This window comes from Polyodon spathula, chromosome 4, assembly GCF_017654505.1.
Source record: "Polyodon spathula isolate WHYD16114869_AA chromosome 4, ASM1765450v1, whole genome shotgun sequence".
Classification (NCBI taxonomy): Eukaryota; Metazoa; Chordata; class Actinopteri; order Acipenseriformes; family Polyodontidae; genus Polyodon; species Polyodon spathula.
In genome coordinates, this window is record NC_054537.1 from 32,484,855 (window position 1) to 32,509,140 (window position 24,286).

At 35.1% G+C, this 24,286-nt stretch overlaps 1 protein-coding gene across 1 annotated transcript in view; it reads left to right on the top strand.

Annotated features, from left to right (window-relative positions):
• Window positions 1-23,278, top strand: part of LOC121314432 (cadherin-2-like) — a 58,389-nt gene extending 35,111 nt beyond the window's left edge. Inside the window, 14 exon segments of the mRNA XM_041247703.1 lie at window positions 3,946-4,169; window positions 7,626-7,799; window positions 8,467-8,622; window positions 9,086-9,230; window positions 9,706-9,878; window positions 10,866-11,003; window positions 11,918-12,103; window positions 12,384-12,637; window positions 12,916-13,025; window positions 13,364-13,648; window positions 13,868-14,101; window positions 14,335-14,474; window positions 15,434-15,598; window positions 22,304-23,278. Of these exon segments, the coding sequence (XP_041103637.1) occupies window positions 3,946-4,169; window positions 7,626-7,799; window positions 8,467-8,622; window positions 9,086-9,230; window positions 9,706-9,878; window positions 10,866-11,003; window positions 11,918-12,103; window positions 12,384-12,637; window positions 12,916-13,025; window positions 13,364-13,648; window positions 13,868-14,101; window positions 14,335-14,474; window positions 15,434-15,598; window positions 22,304-22,510 (2,591 nt within the window). The 3' untranslated portion in view covers window positions 22,511-23,278.
• The last annotated feature ends 1,008 nt before the right edge of the window (window positions 23,279-24,286 follow it).

The following is a 24,286-nucleotide window of genomic DNA, read 5'->3' on the forward strand; positions in this document are numbered from 1 at the left end:
TATGGGCTTAAATATTACTGAAATATACATACATTAAAAATAGTGAAAACTTTATTTGACATTATAGGATTAAGAAACTTTGGACGTGTTTATTTTGGGATGAAAGTTATATTTAGAATCAGTGTATTAAAGGGATACTTTGTCTTCAACATGATTCTCCTTTTTCTACTTATGAAAAGACTTCAAGGCTGATTTGGGGAAGTGAGGAGGGGAAGCATGGTATTGTTGCTCAGAGAAAGCTTCTGTCTGAGATGCTTCCCCAGTTCAAATTTCCACAATTGAGCTGATCTCTTCAGATGTATGTAGGCATGTTTTTGTTGGGGTGGTTAGCAATCATGGCAAATAATCAAATCTAAAACCTGAAAGATTTATTTTTTTTAAATTGATTTAATTTGTTATATTAGAATTGGAACATGTTAAAGTTTAAGCCTGATAATCAACAGAGAAGAAACTCCTTGACATATGCTAGTAAATCCGATTACAATGTAGGCCTACTGCCTAGAAATAAGATCAGCATTCTACAATCACAACAAATTCGGTATGTATCATCCCGTGTAGATTACAGTTCAGACGCAAAATAAAAATGCACTCCTGCGTCAAGATGGCGGCCTGACACATTTTTGTGGAAAAACCTTTTAAAAAATGTTCTTCTTGGGAACCGGTGAACCAATTGGTCTAAAACTTTGCATATGTCATCAGCAACTAAACCCGCTGCAGGTTTATGAAGCAGAAGTTGCTGCGATAAACTGAATATCAAAATGGCTGCCACGAAATTTTCCAAAACGCGTCTAAACAACTGCAACTAACTCCTAACTTGGTAGGTGTCATCCTGGGGCTAGTGGAATTCAAATATGGGACAATTAGTATTTTTTCATAAAAGAAGATGGCCACCAGACCTGTGTTTTATTTTTAAATTTAAAACTGCTTCAGTTGAACACGGTTTAGTTGGTAAGTCCAAAGATGACAAGCATCATTCCTGTGTCAATACAATTAGACTTTTTTTAAAAATGGTGTTTTTTTGCGTAAACCAAGATGACCATGTGACGCATTTCTTTAAAAACATTTTCAAAATCTTCTTGCGAAGCATTGATCTGAAACATTGCAACATTGAAATCGTGAAACATTGAAAAAGTCTGCTCCTTATCTATAAGGCCTTAAATGGTGCAGCCCCTGTTTATTTGAGGGATTCATTGCAAGAGTACATTCCAGAGCGCAATTTACGATCCATGGATGCAGGATATCTTAAATAACCTAGGACTAGGCTCAATACTATGGGAGACCAAGCTTTTTGTATTGCCCTCAACGACTATGGAACATGCTGCCCAGTCTGTGTGGTTTTAAGTCTCGCTTAGAGACACCTTTTTAAGATAGCTTTTGCTGATTTTTATTTTAACTTTTGACTAGTTTTATTGAAGACATTTTCTGTACCTTTTGTATATTTTATGTTTGTATTGTTTTTCATGTACAGTGTTTTGGGTCTGAGAAATGCGCTCTAAATAAAATGTATTTATTATTATTATTTTATGTCATCAACTACGAAACCCGCTTCAAGTTGCGAAGCATAAGTTGCAGCAATAAATTCATATCAAAATGGCTGCCAGCGAATTCACTGAAACCCGCCCCAAACATCAAACTGCTTCTGTTTGAAAACAGTTTAACCAACTAACTCTCTGAACTTGATAGGTATCATCCTGAGGACAATGGAATTCAAATAGGGAAAATTGTATTCTTTTGTAAAACAAGATGGCTACCAGACCTACATTTTTTTTTCTTAAATTTTAAGTTTTACCTGCAAAAGACTGAGAAATTAGTGGAAGAGCAGAATTACGCAACTATTAGAAAATAATAAGCAACACTCAGTAAGAAATTACCTCGGCCACATGCCCTCCGTGGCATATTAGGCAGTGTAGACTGATGGCCTCAGATCTCTTGAGTGACAAGGAAATCCTCTAACCTCCAAAAAAGCCAATTGAGTTTTCTACTCGGATTCTTAGTAGTAATAATGTGGTTTTCCTGCCCAAGAAATGTTAATAAAAAAATAACTGAAGTTTAAAATTCATTGTTGTAGTTTTTTTTTTTTTCTGTTTTGCAATGTTATTCTCAACACTTCTTCAATTGTTAAAAATAAACCCGTAGTTTGACAGTTTCTGTCTTATGTCGCCATGTCTTATAATAAATAAGCAAAAACTGTACTAAAGGCAGTAATTGTATCTGGGGTTTCTGCTGACCATTGATAAATCACTAAACTAGCGCTTTCCCCAGAAACTCTCCATAGAGTGACATCCTTATTATGCACAGTTGGGTGTATATTATAATTATTATTAGCTTTTAGAAGACATTCTAGAAGTGATGAGTAACGTCATCCATATATTTTTAGACCAACTGTTTTGGGAGGCAATTATTAAAAATAAAGTACAATTGACTAAGCTGTGAGCTGTTTTTATCCTGCCTGTGCTGCTTATTGATCTCCTTTTCTGTCACAGAAATAAAAGATTAAACTCATTCAAGTGCATCAGTGTACAGTACTAAACGATAGAGATGTTTCAGGATGGTGTTTAGAAAAGTTAATTGACAAGTGTCTTTAATTTTAGACCCAGGCACTATGTATCTACATTTCTATTTTAAATTACTACTGTAACTTGGCTGTATTAAGAAATCTTTGAAGTGTCAGGTGAATATGGATAGCTCAGTAAAAACAGTAGTAGATAATGAGAAGTTACTGGCCTGTGGGAAGGCTTTTTATTCACAGATAATATTCATTTTGACAGTGATTTGTCAAAATGTTTCCAAATTTATAAATTTCCTCTTCGTCATGTTTGTTAAATATTAAACAAACTGACACATTCTTGCCCACAGGTTGTAGCATTTTATTTTAAAATCGGCTTGCAAAGATTATCCACTCTTCCTCCTTTTTTGAAGCCATTATTAAAGAAATGTATTCTGTAGCTGCATCACATTTTAACGAAGTTTTCATTTTTCTTCTATACATTTATTTATGAAGTGTTGTTCCAAGACACAAACCACATGGGATTTGACAAATATACTGTATTTGTGTTGTCTATTAGATTGTAGTGAATACTATAGTGGGATTCAATGATATGACTGTAAACCGCAGAATTGTTTGCTGTTTCACTTAACTTTTCAGAATGTTGTAAATGTGATTAGAAATTGTCTTAAATATGGTAGCTTTTTTCACTCTTGCATGCAGATATTGTGAATAATGCAGTTCATTCTTAGCAACACAGTTGGTAGTTTACATCTGCACTGTTTTCATAGATTAAAATACTGTGGAATCCATTTGCTTGTGAGAAATGTAGGTCACACGTAGTGGAGAAATTAGATTTAAAATTTGACATAACTGTAGTTCCTCTTTTTCTACTGAGGATTTCCATAAGATCTGTAATGGGTAGTGTGTGTATATGCTGCCCTTCAGGCAGAGAAATGTGAGGCGTTTAAATTAACAGAAAATCACATACACATGCCATTATTGATTACTTGGGAGATGCTCAAGGCAATATTAATACCACATTTCCCTCCTCTCTGCCAAAAAATGTATTCCATAGAGAAATAATTCCTTACACTTATATCCAGTAAAAAAATAAGAAGTATGCAAGGATGTGCTAAAACATGGACATTTTAAATAGTACTAGCAATTTCTAGCCAGAGCACATAAATATATTGTAAATGACAACACATATGTCTAACATTTTTTAAATACTAGCTATTAAACCAAAGTAAATGGTTGAAATATATCGAAACTGTCATTTTCTATAAATTAATCGGTGTGATGACTTATTTGAAAAATGACCTAAACCAGTAACTGAAACTGATCCTGATCATCTTCAAACCTTCCATTACTACCAGTGAAGTATTTCTATATCCTCCAGTTTGTTGCATTTTCTTTATGTATTTACCGTGTTTGTCGTTTTTTTTTTTTTTCTTCAGTGAGATTTGTAGGTTGTGGAAGGAATGGACGACTTCGGTATGAAACCAGTGACCCATCACACTTTAGGATTGGAGATGATGGAGTGGTTTATGCTGTAAGAAATGTCCACATTTCTTCCAAGCAGACTACATTTTCTGTGAAAGCACAGGATACAGAAACCCAGGAGCAATGGCAGGCAGCAGTGAGATTGACATCCAGGCTACCACACAGTGAAAAGAATAAGGTGAGGAATGTTATAAACCAATGGTTTATGTTAACGGATATTTTCAATTGCAGCCAAGACTCTTTGCCTGGTAGGGTTAACAATTAACAATAAACAATTAAAGTCCCTTTTCGCACTGGCACTCCTGCTCGGGTCCGGGCTCTCCGGTTCGCAATTCTGTGTAGTCTGAAACCATGTACTTGAGTTGTACCCTGGTTGACCTGAGGTGGGTCATCATGCTATGACCGAAGTTGAGCATAACAAAATGCATGAAGGCAGCTCTTATGCTGACACAATAACAAACAGCCACGCCTGCGTGAAGGTTTCACTTCCGCTAGGGACGTTTTTGTTTGTTCTGTTTAGCCATGTTTTTTGTTACTTGAGACACACACCATGAACCAGATTACAGCCGGGATAAAGAAACATTTGCGCCAACATTAGGCCTATGGTTCAATCCAAAGAAGCTTAGATGGAAGCATCCAAAATAAGCTGCTTCCCAGTGCATTGATATGTGCATTTCTTTTACTTGCTTTATCAAAAGCAGTGTGAAATTGCATAGCTGACCTACATGACACCAGATCCTCACCCAGGTAGGTGTCAGCCCAGGTAGAGCATGCCAGCGTGAAAGGGATTTATGATAACTGTTTTTCTAAAACATATATGAATTTCTCCATGTCACTGTGATTTAATAACGTCAAACTTCAACACAGCAGTGTGTATGCAGAAAAGATGCACAGCCAAGTTATTTACTGTAAGTGAGTTTTCAGTTAACATTTCACTCCTAAATTCTAGAGGATCTGTGTTATATCGATGTTGATGGATATTTTTGCACATAAAGAGCAAGGGTAAAGTACAGAAGTACAGTTTGCATTTGCTTGCCACATCAAAAATGGTGCTGGCTCCGTACCAGGTTTCCCAGATGTGGTAGTAAATTATAAAGAACTATTTTCAGAAGTAAATATACTTTTTATACATTTGTTTTACTGTTGCTGTTTGTAGTAGATAAGCAACTGTACTTTCAGCTAAATCAATAGTAATTTTTCAGCCAACTTAATACTAATAGTAGTTAGTTGGTTTATCAGTTACTGTGTCCTTTTGGAATTATTTGGTGAAAGGTCATGAATACATAAATTAAACAGGGAGAAAAATTCAAATTAATATGTGTGTGTGTGTGTGTGTGTATATATGTATATATATATATATATATATATATATATATATATATATATATATATATATATATATATATATAAAGGAATTGGACTTTTGCATTGCTGGCAAGCCTTGTGTAGTATATGATCAGACCTGGAGATTTAGGACCACATGTTCATATGTGACTTTTTTCTTTCTTGTTTTTTACTGATCAACCATACGATTTATATTATTAGTTGTATATTAGATATTTGTTTTATATGATTGTAAACTGTACCAGTTTATGTAGAAAGGGTTAGAAATGACGTCATTCACCTACCAAGATGGATGCCCAATCTCCTAAGCAAGCCATCAAGAACATCCTCTTTCTTCACAGGTTCCAAATAATTACTGTATTAATTCTCTCGAATTGAATAGGGTTATAAATATCATGTTCCGCGTAGCTGCAAGACCTGCTTCTGTGAATTTGAAATGTATAAATAGAGTTCAAAGATGATTTGCATTACCAACTCTTTTGAAAGTGTAAAGAAAAACAGTTATGTATTGTAGGATTTATTTTTTTTGTGTGTGTGTGTGTTCCCCTTTTCAGCATAACAGGATTTAAATCATAAAGGGCATTTTACAAAAAGGTAGACTCTACTAAGCTTTAAAAGATGGTAGACAGTAAAGCCGCACAGATTGTTGCTGTCATCTATCACTTGGTCAGCAGTTTTGGAAACTATCTCCAAAGTTATACTGACTTGGTGTATGTGGCTTTGCTTCTGTTTTCTTATACAAAGGGAAGACAAAGCAAGTTCTAGTCATATACAGTTTTCATATATGCCCTGAAGGTTGAGTTTTTTTTCACCATTCTATTCATCTAATCCACGTGATAAAAAGCAAAGCTCTTCAAATAAAGTTTTGCTCAGCAGGTTTGAGTACAATTTACTTAATAACGCTTATACCCTTTTTAGTATAATGGTGGTGTTGTCTAAACTCTATTGCAAGGGTTTTCAACCGGGGGTACGTGTACCCCTGTGGGTACTTCTAAGGGTCATAGGGGGTATGCAGAACGACTCAGAAATGCAAATAAAAATAAGCTTAAAAAAAGAATGATATTGAATTTTTACAGTATTATATATTATCGCTAAACCACTGCGCATAAATATTTCACTTTCGTTTAGCAACTCAAAGTGAAACTTGGGTGAAAAAAAAAAAAAAAACTGAATCTATTACGGCCGTACGTTCCACCTTTTACCCATGTGTGATTTCAATTGAGTGGATTTTCATTCTGATAGATGGGTCTGGTGATTCTGCCTATGGAGAGCGATCTGTGCTGCTCATTAACTTTGCAGTTTTCAGCTTGTCGTTTTATTGAATACTAAATCCGTGAAGCCCAATATTTCAGCATTTTTTAGAAATATAAATGCTCCGGTAAACAAATAACAATTGCAATACTTGTATTTGAACATTTTTTGTGTTATTTTTAGGCGCAGCTGCATTTTTAGAAACAGCAATAGCGGTTGGTTGAAATTTGATACATTTCTTACTGCTAAAGAAAAACGTAGGAAGAAAACACAAGAGTACAGAAAGTGCAAAGCTTCAGAAAGTTACACCGAATCCATTTGGATCATTTTTATGTTGGCTTTAATAATAATAAAAAAAAAAATAGTGTCAATGTTATTATAGTTGTAACTTAGTTAATTTTGTTGATATTGTAAACTGTTTTAAATGGCACATAATTATGCTGAGAAGTAAATGTGATAAACATTTACAGTGCAGACTGTTTTGTATTATTTATAATAACTTTGCTGAACAGAAAGTGAATAGTGTTTCCAAAGAGATTCACAAATACTGTCTTTTAATACTGTGCATCCAAAGACTAATTAAAAGTTTTAAGAACGAAGCCTACTGTCTGGTATTCTGTCCTAAGCCAGCAGCTCCAAACTGTTGTGACATAAATTATATATTAAATAAAACAGAGGAAAAAAGAAATGTGTTAATCAGAATATTCTGCCTTTTTATTGCAACTGTGGGACCATTCAGTCAAGTGAAAATTATAAAGCAGTACTTGAGTTGAAAACCAGACAGAAGGGGTACAGTTTCAAAAAAAGGTTCAAAACCCCTACTCTATTGTAATAAATTAACTGGGTATACAAAACTGAGATTTTAGATTGAAACAATGCCACTTTTGTTTGGAACTACTAAATCTGGAGGAAGTCGTAAATAATGGGAGTTTAAATTATGCTTTAAGATAATCTTGATTGACTGATTATTTTTCAATTAATGATTTAATGAAACTTTTGTTATCGGCCAACCCTCATTTAATTTTATTTGAATTTTCAGAAAGGGAAGAAAGCCAGTGCCCCAGAGTTTCGCCAGCAGATCCGGGAAATTGTATTTCCACAACACCACTTGGACCGCAGTGGTCAGTTGAAACGCATGAAGAGAGATTGGGTCATCCCCCCAATCAATGTTGCAGAAAACTCCCGAGGCCCTTTTCCACTAGAGCTTGTCAGGGTAAGGAGAATATAGATAGAAAGATAGATTTTTTTGTTCTTTGTTTTTTTGTTCTCGATTTAACCACTTTTTTTTTTTTTTAAATGTTAATATATTCTCAAAGGTACATGCCACTTGTAGAGAAGAAAGGTAATATGTTTGAAGTTATTTTAAGTTTGTATATTATCTTTTTGACATGCTGATAGTGGGTTGCTTATAGATCATTTTGATAGATAGATAGTGTGTTTACTTTTTTAAAAAGAAAAAATGAAGAGGAAAACTGTACCAATTTACATTTTAATGCATTGAAAGGCAGTAAATATATATGGCTTCAATGGATCTATTTATTTATTTTTTATTTTTAATGAGGTTCTGTTTCCTGAATATACGTTGTCAAGAACACAGTAGAAAAATGTAATTAACCTTGCCATAGGAAAAGAGAACCCTTTTTATGAAACCAGCACTGCCTGCTTTGTGTAACCCGGAGCTGACAGCACTGTTTGGTAGATTTGGTTATTACTAATGTACCATGACTGAAGTAATTAAGATTGTCAGATTTTTGTTTTTTGTCACTGTAAAAAAATAAATAAATAAATAAATTTAAAAAAGTGCATTCTTGCAAGTAAAGCTGCTGCTTCTTATCTTGTTGCCTTTCTTTTCCTTTTGCTTCCCTTTCCTCTGGTTTTAGATCAGGTCAGATCGGGACAAAAACCGTTCCTTGCGCTACAGCGTCACAGGACCTGGAGCAGACCAGCCTCCTACTGGGATCTTCATCATTAATCCAATTTCAGGAGAACTGTCTGTGACTAAGCCTTTGGATCGGGAGCAAATACCTAACTTTCATGTAAGGATAATGGCTGGCAACATGTGCACCTTTTTAGTGCCCCTCCAGACATGTAGATACCACTGCTGCATATCTATGTATCAGACTAATAGATGATTCCATGGAAAGATATAACTCACTGTGACCATCCTCAAAGTCTCTTTTCATGATAATTGAATAAGACATAACATGTATCTACTGTAACAAAAAACACCTGAAGACCAGTTTCTGATGGCTTTGAAATGAACCGGTTCTATATAATCTTTATGTTTTAGAATTACAATTTTAGGTAAGCCAATTGAACTGCAGCAAACACTGTTTATCTAGTTTTTTCGACTGCAATCTTAATGTTCAAGTTATGCATGTGGTTTACGCGTTATGGCTGTTTAAGTGTATTTAGATGACCTCCCCTTGTCGGTGTTTGTTGTTTAAGCCACACAGAATGTGTGTAAATTCCTGCTGTAATTGTTAATGTTTTTTCCAGTTGCGAGCACATGCAGTGGATCTGAATGGAAACCAGGTGGAAAATCCCATTGACATTGTTATCAATGTGATAGATATGAATGACAACAGGCCTGAATTCCTGCACCAAATCTGGAATGGAACTGTTCCCGAAGGGTCAAAGCCAGGTAACGGATAACCTGTTTGATAATATTAATGCTGTTTTGCTTCAAATCAGCATACCTATATTTTACATAAAACAAAACCATATAGGCACTAGTGTCTTTATGCTCTACCATGCAAATAGTTATGTTTATTGGAAATGCTATTTTTACTTTGATAAAAGTAAAAAATAATGTCATAAGAGAAGGTTACTGTTGGTATGTTACAAGATTGGCTGGTGTGTTAAATGTTGTACTTGAGGTAGTTATGGACGTTTTCTTAAATTGTGGCACTGATATGGATACACCATTGGGTATCCTTTCCTTGCAGTATGATAAATGTAATACATTAATACGATAAAATGTGCACCTATGGCGCTTTGGGTGTGATTACAAAACATAATGTATTCCTTTGCCAAAGGAAGTTAAACCATAGCAATAGTTTGCTAAAATCAAAGTAAAAATTGTCTGAACAAGTTTGCTCTTTTTTATTTATCTCTAGGAACTTATGTTATGACTGTCACTGCTATTGACAAGGATGACCCCAATTCTCACAATGGTATTCTGAGATACAAGATCCTGTCCCAGAATCCTGAAAGCCCTTCTTCAAACATGTTTACTATAAACAATCAGACTGGAGATATTATCACTGTAGCAGCAGGACTTGACAGAGAGGTATAAACAATGCTAAACTAAATTGCAATTGTAAACCAAAGGTCTTGCACAAATAGGATTAACTAAAACTGCAACTGGCATTTGAAATGTGTGCTTTAGTGATTCATAATTAAACCAGTAGTTTGGTACAGTACAAAAGCATATGTTACTGGTTTTGGAAATAACAGAACTGAATCATTTTGAAGGTGTCGTCTTCCTATTAAAATGTATACATTGTTATAAATTAACACAAGTAAGATGACGGTTGTACATTTTTCCAAGGTAAATAAACCCAGTCTGTGACCTTGGTATTCTGTATTAGTTAAACTATTTTTAATGTAAAATTACATTTTTTTAAATTGGGAAAGCTACAAATGTTAAGGTGCCTGCTTCAAGTAAAGGTGATGTCTGAGTGATGTAAACCCCTTTTTTCTGTAAAAGTAGCAATTGCCCTGTATTTGTTATGCCTTGCTGACTTTATAATATGAAAGAGAAGGTCAGTTGGTCTAATTTGAGAAAAGGCAATATGCGTGACTGCCTCCTGTTTTGTTAATTACACCCCAGGGTTCTGTTTTATGTGCACCGGCTGGGGGAGGTTTCCTCTGTGAATTAATCTGTCTGCTTCCTATTACCTAGCAACCAGTACCTGAACAGTTTCACCAGAGAGTGAGTCAGCTGCTAGATCAGAACCTCCCTCCAGGCTCTGGGATATTAAACCAACAAGCTGCACTGCTCTCCCACGACTGTTTCATAACATTGACTCTGTACATCATAGGAATTAATGAGAAGAAGTATCTGAGATGCTATTAAAGTCCCTTTATATGTGCATGGTGGGGTGGGTGGGGGGATACACAACATGGTAAAGACAAACAAATCTACCACAAATCGTACTGCATACAGCAGTGGGTTTCTGAGTTGCATCTAAGGGTGATTAAGTATCTCCCCAATGGCCTCTTAACTTTTGTGATTAATTTATTAAACATGAGGGATTGTGTTTTTATTTGACAGAAAGTACCACAATACACGTTAATAATTCAGGCGACTGATATGGAGGGAAACCCAACATATGGCCTCTCTAACACGGGAACTGCTGTTATCAAAGTGACAGATGTCAACGACAACCCTCCTGAGTTCACAGCTCAAACTGTAAGTGAAAACCTATAATTTTTTCTTTGCATTCTTTTTTTTTTATATTGCAGTTATTTTCCTGATATAATGTAACCTTGTGTTTAAAGTGTGAAGCTCCAAGCCTTATGCTGCATGATATTTGGAAAGAAAACTGAGGAGCAAAGGATGCGTTGTTTGTGACCCAGTACTGGGTTATTACCTTTTGATTAGATTGTTGTAATTCATTGTTGGCTCTTTTGTCTGGCTTTTTGTAGACTCAAGTTTCTTTTTCAAAGCACTATCTTGACACATCACTCCAGTACTTGATTTTCAGCTATAATGTTCTTGTTTCAGTGTTTTAATTTTCTCAGTGTCCTTCCCAGATTGCTGGATACATTTTGCCCCCATTCACCCAGTTAGAAATGTGTGTCATTCGATATCATAAACGTTAAGTCAATGACTACCATTTTAAAATCAATATTTAAAACTTGTTTGACCAGATTTATTTAGCTTTTGACCTGATGGCCATACAAGCTCTATGTTACCACTAAATAATTTGTTTCTAAAGCATCAGTAGCTCTAGTGGTTTTAATTCAGGTATGAGCTTGATTTTAATAGAGTGGTTCCTTGGGAACTTTGTGTTGCTTTTATACACGACAGGGCTGCTAGCATGTATATCATGTGGCTAAGCAGCTCAATGTAAATGATGAGTTTGACACCAGACTCAAGGCTGTGTTCTGGTGAGCATGCCAGTAGTCTCACCTATATTGATTAACTGTCAAGCAAACCAAGTCAAGCACCAAACAACCAAAGTTAAATTCTTCAAATAATAATAAACTCTGCCACCTTTTGGTATATATATATATTTTGTATATCTTAATGTCATTAAAAGGCATACATTTTTAACCATATGATGATGTCTAAACCATTATTTTATGTTTTAATTTATGTAGTTCTATGGAGAAGTGCCAGAAAACAGAGTGAATGTTATTGTTGCCAACTTAACTGTTACTGATAAGGACCAGCCCAATACACCTGCTTGGAATGCAGTCTATAGAATAACAGGTGGTGATTCAACAGGGAGATTTGCCATTCCGACTGACCCAAACAGTAATGAAGGCATGGTTACTGTTGTCAAGGTAAAATGCAGATCATTTTGAGATTGATAAGAATTGTTTTATATTTTATTTTATTTTTTGTTATTTTTTTTTTTTAAATGTATTTGTTTTGTTTATTGGTCTGAAACACTGATATAAAATATTTATTATGAACTGAAAATAACCACATTGCCTTTTTCCAATGATACTGATAAGTGTCAAACCAATTTTCTTTATTAGATAATATTTTGAGTGTGCTGCTGTTGCATGATTTGTTCCCCATTATGAAGCATGACATTAACATATTTGTATTTCTCTACAGCCCATTGACTATGAGACCAGTCGGATGTTTGTGCTAACTGTAGTTGCGGAAAATCAAGTGCCTCTGGCCAGGGGCATCAATCTTCCTCCTCAGTCAACTGCGACTGTCTCCATTACAGTTATTGACATGAATGAGAGTCCCTATTTTGATCCGAACCCCAAGCTTATCAAACAGGAAGAAGGCTTGCCAGCTGAAACACTGTTAACAAGCTTCACTGCCCAGGATCCTGATCGTTATATGCAGCAAACAATGAGGTACAGTAACATTTCTTCCTTCTGTTTGAAGAGACATCTTGTTTACAGAGATTATTGGAAAACCAAATTGTTCACTGTTGAAATCTCTGCTTAAATAAACGTATTGATTAATTCAAACTGTTACCTGCTCAATTGCAATGGCTTTTTTATTTTACTTTTTCTTTAACTCTACACCATTTTTAGACTAGGATGGCAATTTACACAACTGTGGTACTTTTACTCATATTTTATTTACTCTTGAGTATTAAAAGCTTAATAAACACATTTTCCTTTTTTAGGTATTCAAAACTGTCGGATCCTGCAAATTGGTTGAAAATTGATGCTGTTAGTGGACGGATATCTACAATAGCACATAAAGAAATCGCGACAGTAGCAATTCTCTCCATATGTGAAAATAATTACGATGGATGGAACGTAAGTGCATAGATGTGTATGCTGTGTTTTTTTTTATTTTTTTTTTTTTAGATTGAGGACTTTTATTTCTTGCAAAATGTGTGATGTGTGTGAGGGAACATTTTCCCATTTAAATAGAAATGCCTTGAAGATTAACTAAAATACTGAGTCTACATCCTCTGGTTCAATTGTTTATCGTGTGTGTGTGTGTGTGTGTGTGTGTGTGATTTATATATATATATATATATATATATATATATATATATATATATATATATATATATATATATATTATGTGTGTGTGTGTGTTAATCATCTAAAGGAACTGCATAGTATATAATTTCATTTTGTTTTTAAACATGTTTTAATGTTTCCCCTCCTTAGGAGTTCCTCCTGCAAGCGGAACTGGGACACTGCAGATTCTCCTGATGGATGTCAATGACAATGCTCCGCATGTGTTTCCTGAAGAGGCAGAGATTTGTAAAAAGCCTGAGCCCAATGCCATCAACATTACAGCAATTGACGGGGACATTGACCCCAATGCTGGCCCTTTTGCCTTTGAACTTTCTAATAAGCCCTTAGATGTAAAGAAGAACTGGACCATTACCCGTCTGAGTGGTATGCTAGCAATGATTTGAACATGTTAAGTTTGTGGAACAGGTTAAAAACAACATTGCCGTTCTACAAAACTAATGTAAAAAAAAAAAAAAATATTAGCGTTTATATCAGTTTAAAAAAAAAAAAAAAAAAAAAAAAAAAAAAAAAAGTACCTAAAAAACTATAAAAGTCAATGCAGTACCCATATAATTTGTTTAATAATTCTAATTTCTTCCACAGGCGATTATGCTCAACTAAGTCTCCAGATTGGTTATCTTGAAAGTGGAATCTATGAGCTCCCTATAATAATCACAGACTCTGGCAATCCGCCCATGTCCCACACCTCTATCCTTCGAATAAAGGTGTGCCAGTGTGACCACAATGGAGATTGTGCTGACGTGGAACGGATCATTGCTGCTGGTCTCGGGACGGGAGCTATCATTGCCATTCTGCTCTGCATCATTACCTTGCTCAGTAAGTACACAGCTCTGACCGACTATGCCAAAAGCTACTACATACAAAGTTATCCTCCTAAAAGAAATCCTTGCAGATTATGTGGATAAAAACAAAATCACTGATCAAGCCTCTGTCAAGCTTTACAGCTGTATCCTCTTATAAAAATGTGTTTTGAATTAAAAACAAAACTATACGTTTCATTTTATTGAGATTTATCCTTTTTTTTTTTTTTTTTTTTTTTAATGTTCCAGTTCTTGTCCTTCTGTTTGTGGTTTGGATGAAGCGACGTGACAAAGAACGCCAAGCCAAGCAGCTGCTGATCGATCCTGAGGATGATGTTCGTGACAACATCCTGAAGTACGATGAGGAGGGTGGTGGAGAAGAGGACCAGGTATGTTACTTGAACACAATACGCACACAGTATTTGAAAAGATTTTGAATGCCAGTCACGCTTCATGTTAAACAGGCAATAATTCACGGTAATAATGAATGGCGAGTAATGTTGTAAATTTGTTTTCTTGCCCATAGGCCTAACCTTTATTAATGTGAACCTGCTGAAGCAAGCAAAGACCATTCACACTTATGATTTCTTCTAATTTTATTGGCTAGCTAAAATGAGTTCTAACAATAACGATTATATTATAAATAGAATTTACGATAGACTGCTGTGTGTTTTTTTTTTTTTTTTTTTTTTTTTTTTTTTTTTTTTAATTAGCCATTAGCTATGTTGGAGCACACGCAGTTTTTTACATAGATATTTTAATAAAGAAATAAACATGCACTGTCTGGCTACAGACATGGTAAAGATTTAGGGGTAGGAGAAATACTTCATTTTCAACTAATCGCGTCAGTCACATTGAGGCTAATCCAAGATATTGCCAATTCTCATCTTCTTTGACCTATATTAATAAATATGAAAGAATGAACACTATGAAGCTGTTATGGCAAGTCAGTAGTTTTATCTATATTGTCAGCCCAGCAGGAAATGAATTGCATTGTGCCCTAAAACATTATCCATCATTGCCATAGCACATCAAATTTATCTCCTAGTTATCAGATATTTGTTTGGTTTTATTTGCTTTTGAGTTTTTGTAGTGTAGTTTAGTGAAGTAAGATTAGCCTGTCAGCCTTGCAGCATAACTAACCATTTTAGTATTATCACTCACGAAAAATGATCTTATTACAATTTTTTTCCCCCCATAAATATCATCATGTGGTCCTAGATGGGTACTGTTTGCCATGTTGTGTTCACATAATGATGATCTGTTTGTCATGCATTCTGCAGTCGCCATATGGCTTATGGTTTTTTTTTGTTTAGTTTTTTAACCAATTTTCCCATCTGCTTTACAGGATTACGACCTGAGCCAGCTTCAACAGCCTGATACAGCAGAGCCGGATGCCATCAAGCATGTTGGAATTAGACGTCTTGATGAGAGACCAATCCATGCCGAGCCACAATATCCAGTAAGATCAGCTGCTCCTCACCCTGGGGACATTGGCGACTTCATTAATGAGGTGAGAGAGAGAAAGCACTTACTTGCTTCACTCAAGGTCTCTTTAGGGTATATTGCTGTAGTCATGTGGCACGCCAATTAAAATGGGTATGAAGTTTAGGGGTTTTACCAGCTTTTTGTTTTGGTTATATTCATAAAATTGTATGAATTATTATTACTGTAGTCACAATCACACCAAGGGGAAGGCTCTCTTGTTTCACACAACTTAACTGAAAGTATTGGGTATGGGATTAAAGGTTGTTAATTTATTAGTTTGTATTAATTTGGTAATCAGAGAAATGCATTTCTTCTAGTTACAAGTTCATTTTCACTCTATGCAGAGCAGATTAGCACACATTACGGATACATTAAATCATTAATGAATTAAATACAAGCTTTGTCAGGAGAAATTAAAGTACTCATCCTGATTTTGAACACCACAGGATCTCTAGTTTAAACTTCCATAGTGACCACATTTAATGCAAGAAACTAGTCTGTCTTGAATGGAATTACCTTTACTAGATCTCAATACAGGTCTGCAGTGTTGAAAGAGTTACATTATTTAAGAAAATGAGAAATACTATTCCTTTTTCAACATTTGTTTCTAGTCTTTTGGATTGGCACTCCTGTAGGGCTGATGTACCATGCTACAAAGTGTTTTTTAGAAGCATAATATAAGCCATTAGCGTACAAAGCTACCAGAGAACGTTAACATTTCATGGTAGCCTAAGGCTGCCATCAGCTTCAGCCCCTGCTGATACATTTTTTAAGAGAAATGTTTCATGAATTTCAGACCCGCTTCAAAAGATATGAAAGCCTTTGTTTCAGATTATATAGGAATATAACAGCAACTGTATTTCTGGAGGGGCATGGGCTCTTGATTTATCCTATCCAACAATTTTTAGACATAAAACCTTTTTTAGTCTGAAACATAAATTAACTTTGTGAAGAAATGATAGTGTCTCCATAATTATAGACTACTGTTTTAATTCTACTCTTTTAATACTCTCTCTCTCTCCTCTCTCTTTCGCTCTCTCTCTATTGCAATTTAAAAGTTTAAAAAGTGGTCAATGTAAAAAAAAAACAAAAAAAACAAAAAAAAAAACACAATACATACACCTTACATAAACAGTTATAAATAAAATGGTCCTTGTGTACCCTTTAACTCGCCCCTATTATGCTTATGTGTCACATCAGGTATGATGTCATACATGACATCAGCAATTATATGAATATTGACGTACCTAATCACAGGACAAATGTACCATGACTACCCAGAAGAACATTACATTAGGAAACAATTTGTCTGTGCTGGACTGTAGCTATCATGCTTCGTATGAAAATCACTCTGCCAATGTAGACACAATCCTAGACAGAACAAGACATTGCGCTCGCTGTCACTCGGGTCACTGTTTGGGTCACTGTTTGCATTATTATCTATAGACGTGATATAGGTGTTGCATAGTTACTGCTGTTACTTCCAAAACTAGGCGCACTTGCCACTGTGCAAATACTGAACTGCAATATGGTATGGACACATTTATCCAGCCGTTGGTTTCCAAAATGCATTTCAATATGTATCTCGCTCGGTAAAAGGATAGATTTTTTTTTTTTTCTAGAACCGTGCCATGGAGAATGAAGACCAAACTCTGGTGTTTTGTCTCGTTATTGTCATATGAGTTCCTAAAACAGCTGATGGCACAATATTCTACAGATCAATTAATTTTTCATCACTTCTTTTGATTTGATTGATTTTCAAGGTGTGGTATGCAAAGCATAATCAACAAGTACAGAGAAACATCATCTGTAATGACAAACCCAGGATTGGAAGACCCTAAAAGCTGTCTAACAAGGATGAGCAATACAATGTCCTTAAGGAATAGAAAGAAGACAAGCGTTGATAACAGAACTGGCTGAAGGCACAGGTGTCATTGTCCATGAAATACAGTATGGTCACTCTTGAAATCAGGACTTAAAGGATGTGTTGCAGTAAGAATACCTCTTAAGAAAGGGGAACAAGACTAAAAGGTTAAAATATGGACAAAGAGAACAGAAATTGGATTATGGAACAATGTTCAAATGTGTTTTGGACAGTTGGACGGACAATGACACCAAAAATTATAGATAGATAGATAGATAGATAGATAGATAGATAGATAGATAGATAGATCTGGAAAAAATTGAGACCACTGCAAAATTATCAGTTTCTCTGGTTTTACTATTTGTAAGTATGTGTTTGGGTAAAATGAACATTTTTGTTTTATTCTATAAAATACTGACAACATTTCTCCCAAATTCCAAATAAGAATATTGTCATTTAGAGCATTTATTTGCAGAAAATGACAACTGGTCAAAATAACAAAAAAGATGCAGTGTTGTCAGACCTCGAATAATGCAAAGAAAATAAGTTCAGATTCATTTTTAAACAACACAATACTAATGTTTTAACTTAGGAAGAGTTCAGAAATCAATATTTGGTGGAATAACCCTGATATTCAAGCATAGCTTTCATGCGTCTTGGCATGCTTTCCACCAGTCTTTCACATTGATGTTGGGTGACTTTATGCCACTCCTGGTGCAAAAATTCAAGCACTTCGGCTTTGTTTGATGGCTTGTGACCATCCATCTCCCTCTTGATCACATTCCAGAGGTTTTCAATGGGGTTCAGGTCTGGAGATTGGGCTGGCCATGACAGGGTCTTGATCTGGTGGTCCTCCATCCACACCTTGATTGACCTGGCTGTGTGGCATGGAGCATTGTCCTGCTGGAAAAACTAATCCTCAGAGTTGGGGAACATTGTCAGAGTAGAAGGAAGCAAGTTTTCTTCCAGGACAACCTTGTACTTGGCTTGATTCATGCCAAAGCTGCCCGATTCCAGCCTTGCTGAAGCACCCCCAGATCATCACCGATCCTCCACCACATTTCACAGTGGGTGCGAGACACTGTGGCTTGTAGGTCACTCCAGGTCTCCGTCTAACCATTAGACGACCAGGTGTTGGGCAAAGCTGAAAATTGGACTCATCTGGGGGTGCTTCAGCAAGGCTGGAATTGGGCAGATTTGTCTTTGTGAAGGACGCATGAATCAAGCCAAGTACAAGGTTGTCCTGGAATAAAATTTAGGGTGCCATTTAGGGTGGCTTAGAAAAACTAGAAAAGTTTAAAAAAAAGAAATAGAGGAATTTTAGTGTTGTTTGTATTGACCATATATATTATATTATATTATACTATTCCCTTAAAATAAAAATAATATGGCCTTGACTTTCAAGAGAGGTCATTCAACTCTGTGCCTTACTGTGTTAGTCCAGTGAAAATGGGCTCTGTGGTTTTGTTTAGAAAAGACATACATATTTCAGGTTCTGTGAATGGTCTTAACCAAATCAAAGATTTGCAGATTGTGGAAATTATAAGTCATGCAAAGCGCTCTTCCTATGTGTTTGTACATGATCAGTACCTTCTACGTCTGCCATAGGGCACCATAACACTTAGACTACGCCTGTACACACCCACCAAATCAGCTGCTATTGCCCTCTAGCATGCCCTGAGCATGTTCAATTGAGTCCAAGATAAACAGTGATAAACCTTGCATGTTCCAAAACGAGGTGCCGACCATAAGAGTTAATAGAATAGTTAACAGCAATGAATCAACCATGCAGACTTTGCTCAATGCTTGACCTCTAGCAGTCAAGTCTTAAAGAGATTTTTGAGTGTGCGACCAACTTCATCTCTCGTGCAAAGTGTACATGGTTGATTTGTCATTGCTATTAAGTATTTTTTAACTCCATAGAGACATTTGTGTGTGTGTGTGTGTGTGTGTGTGTGTGTGTGTGTGTGTAATTATTTATTTATATTATATATATATATATATATATATATATATATATATATATATATATATATATATATATATAGACACACACACAAGTATAAGGTAACAGACTAAGGACAAATATTTAGTAAGTTTGAACCACTTTTTAATAATGGAAAACATTTTTTGTAATTTATTTCAATTCAAGTATTCATGACAAAATTATTGTGCGTATATGTGAGTTCAAATAGTGATAAACTAGTGACAGTTGAAAACTGAATTCGTATAAAGAATAGTACCTCCTCACTTACTTTTCTGTCAGCATGTGGATGACCTTAACTGGATTGGTGAATTATCAATGAAGTAAAGAGGTAGCACTGAATAAAACATCTATGGTGTTTTAGAAACTACATTTACTTTTATTGACTGATTGTATATAAGGATAATAGTTGGTAATAGCTTTTTGTAAATATCTTTTTAGTTTTGAGGCTCTGTATTTAACCCTTTACTACCCTGGGTTTGTTCCCATCCCTAATGCTTGTTCTCTGAATGTCAGATATGAGCAGGAAAGGGTTAATACCAGTTTTTGTTCCAGATTTGTACCAAAGAATTTAATTTCTAAACTGTTTGAGGCTCATTTTGTAGCATGCTAGTTAATAGATTGGTACCTACTGTGTAACATGCATTTAATTATTCTTGATTGAATAGTTCCTCCAATAAAAATGATTATAATTTAACTTGTTCTGATGGCAATCAAAGAAATGCTAGACAGGCAAGCTTAAATGAAGCAAGCTTTTTTTTTTTTTTACTTACTTGAATAGCTTCTTTAATGTTAAACAGCGGACACTATAACTAAAGTAGCCCTCAGTTTAGCTCCTGCTATTCTTTAAGTGGTCCGCAATAGTGCCTGGGGACTGGTGGCTTGAAGCCCTGGGAATAATTAACTTCTCAATGTAGATATAAATAGGTACGGCGCATTAGGATCAGCAGAGCGATCCTACATTCTCTCAGCATAGCATTTTGCCACAGGGCATTGTGAGGGTGGAGGTAATATTCCAATGAGGAGTGTTGAGGAGGTTTGGAGCCTAATCTATTATCAAACAAGAATGCTTTCATAATTGTGTTCTCAATCTCTTATGGTATAAACTATTATTTCCATTTGAACTGTGATTTTTGGGCCTGTTGATGAAAGCAATAACTGTCAAAGCAAAAAAACTGCATATTGTTTTTTTTTTTTACATGAAAGGGTGTACAATAAAAATGTATAGGTTAAAAATTATTACCTACCACTCTAAACACATTTATGTACTGCCATGTCTTGGATATACGTGAACAGGTTGATCTTTAAAGTAGTTTAACATAATCTGTTGTTTTGACCTTCATTTAACTCCTTTATCAATATATTAGCTGATCCAACACACTGGAAGAAGAACATTTACATTCCCATAACAGCAAAAAACCATGAACAAGAGGCCATCTTTCTTACAGCTGTCAGAAACAATAAATACTGTCAAAAACAGTATTATGGCTTGCTACCTGGTGTTGTCGTAAGGGCTTAATCCTATGTTTGTCTTCCTGTGCCGTCTTGTTTTTTGTAATGCCGTCAATCTGTGAAAAGAGCAGATTGTCTTCTTGTTGTTTTATAGTACCTAATGTCTCATTAAATAATGTGCCAGTTACTATGAGACAGTAAACAGTCCTTATTTAATTGATTCTTTCCAGAATTATCAAAGCCCTAACTTTAAAACCATACACAATATATAATGTATGAGATACAGAGACTTCATGAGTAATAGCATATTTTAGAGGAATTTCACATGCACAGTTATTCCAGACTACTGGGAAGGTAAATTCTGTAATAGTATTCATATGTCTCCAGCATAGTCTATTGTGGTATAAATAAAGCTATTTATAATTTGGCTAAGAAACCATTGATATTTTGTTCTTTTTGTATCTGAGTAGTTTCAAATTACATCCAACATTTTAAAATTGAACTTGCCTATTTTATCCCCATTCCTGAGCTTTGGTCTATAAAATAAACTTCATGCCTTTGAAATTGTATCCACGTTGTTCTGTACTGGAGTTATTTGTACTCCATTGCCCAATACGGTTTGCATTGTGTGTCTCGCATGTGTCTACATGGGGCGGTACAAACCTCATTCATCTACCATGAAGCTCTATTAGCAATGGTTTCCCGCTTTATGAAAGATACTAAATGTATGTTAAAAAAAAAAAAAAAAAAGACTAATACCAGTAATTGTGTACGTATTCATTCGGGTCGGTCATATACTGCAACATAAGGTATCAGAAAAATGCTACTGCATAAAATAACTAGTAACAAATTAAGAGTTTTGGGTAGCAAAATGCTACCAAATATATATGTTAACTTTGAGCCTTGATAATATATATATATATCGTGCTTTTCCTTCTGTGCCATGAGATTCTGGCTCTCCCTAAAACACCACACTGCGTTTATCCCATAGAGATCACGTGAGTGCACGTGCATAATCTGGTTTGTTTACTTTTTATTGTCTAAAACTTTTAAATAAAGGCTCAAGAGCTGCTGTGTTGATCGTGTGTTTTCATTTGTCTTTTTTTTTTTTTTTTTTTTTTTGCTGTAACAGTACAACACTCTGTAAATATTGGTGAGACAATAACTCTGCGCAAGATATTTACGAAAAATTCGCGTTCTAGCAAACAGTAAACATCGTGATTTTTTTCACTCAAAAATACATAGGTTTAAAACAATTTTTTATAAACAACATCCTGAAATTGCGGAAAAAATGAACAAATGTTTATGTGCTACACGTATGAGACGTTTAATTATTATTTCTTTTTTTTTTTTTTAATGCTTAAACCTGCCCTTGGTAGACAACATCTGTCAGCTGAAGACTTTAATCTTTTTTTGTTTTTTTGTTACAGGGACTCAAAGCAGCAGACAATGACCCAACAGCTCCACCCTATGACTCTCTGCTGGTGTTTGACTATGAAGGCAGTGGATCTACTGCAGGCTCTTTTAGTTCCCTGGCCTCTTCCAGTAGTGGAGGCGACCAGGACTATGATTACCTGAATGACTGGGGACCTCGTTTTAAGAAACTTGCAGACATGTATGGTGGAAGTGATGACTAATGGAACCTTTTTTTATGGGACCAGGACAGCTTCTTAAAACCGGTATTCCCGAAGGCAGAACAAAAGGCTAGGCTTTAACTTCGTAGTCTACTAGCACAGATGCTTGATGAAGGCTTTGGCATAGGCTACAATCCAATTCCAGCTCACAGGGAACATCGGTAAACTGACACGGTTTGAATCGTTGATATTAAGAACGCTCAGTTACACTTGAATTTCACAGTACAGAAGCACTGGGATGTTATGTGCCTTTTTGTACATTTTTGGATCTGATTTAATTAGTTATGTTCAAGGCTTTATTGGTACTGACTTCTTGAGTGATTACGAAATTGAAGTATGTTAAACTATGGTATGCTTCTACATGCTTTTTGGTTAAACCATACTGCTGTTAAATACAATTTATTAAAAAAAAAATAAAAAAATTAAAAATCATAAGTACTTTAACTGATGGAAAAGTTAGCTTGTCGGTGAAGTAAAACCTGAAAACAGCAATGTACAGTGTGCTAGACTTTAGATTTAGTTTTTATTTTTATTTTATTTTTTTTTTACTAAAAAAAAAGAAACAAGTATTCAGCTGGTTGCAAATAAAGGGATTGTCATAAATCATAATTTTGTAGCAAATCAGTTTTCTGTTTTTCTGAAGTGGTATAGTATTTTACAAAAATGTTTATTTTGTTCTAATCCATGTACGCTTTGTTATTTGCCTAGGTCAACCTCTGGTACTTTAATTTGTACTTCACTGTTAAAAAATAAATAAAAAAAATGCGTGTACATAATGTTTTTTATGTAGTGCAAAAAGATCCAAACTTATATGTATAATTTGGACTACGGATTCAAGTGTTTTGCATGTTTTTATCTTTTCATTATAAACGTATTTCCAAAATTGATTTGAAAAAGACATTGATGCAATGGGTGAAATGGAGTGGAAGGTGAGAAAAGAAACCTCTTGTAAAAATGCAGATCTCATTAGCACAACTGTTTGAATTCGTACCAAAAAGGGGGTGTTAAGATACCGGTAGCATTAATAAATGAAACTGCTTTAAAACTGGAAAGCTTTCTTACAGCAGCTTTGCAGATAATATGCACCAGAATACAAATTATACATCTCTGACCCCAACAATCAGAATAAAATGCTAATTTTGGAGCAAGTGACTGTTTCTGAATTGTTTTTTCCACACGACTGTGTCTGGATCTCTCTTTAAGAAAAAAAAAATCCTAAACTCTTCTTGCTGCACAGTATTTATTTATTTATTTATTTTTAGCCTAATTTAAATTGGCTCTGTACCGTTTTCCACAGATTTTAAATGTTTGAACCCATTTTCTAAAGAGTTTGGATTACGTTTACTTTTATCCTAATCTACAGGGCTATCCCCAATCTCATGACACACGAAGTTCAACAAACATGAAAACCTGTTTCCCTGAATCGATCTGGCTTCTCGGATGATGTTTGCATTGTACGGACACGTGGCCTGTTGGTTGAGAAAATGTATCCTGTACCACTGTAGTATGTCTCTCGGTATGGCTGATATTTTCGGTTATATAGTTTAGTTTAGTTTCATTTCATTTCATAAAAAATGCCATCTGGCCAAATCAAAATTTCTAGCGTACCTTACCATTCCAAATTTTCTTTTGACCTTGCGATTACAGTTTAAATTTAATTTCACCAAGCTATCCCTCATGCTTGGAATAAATTCAGCCCAACCTCTCTTAGAACCTATTTTTCATTTGCTTTTATATGTCTGCTGTGTCTTTTCATCTACAATTTCTCTCCATATCCTT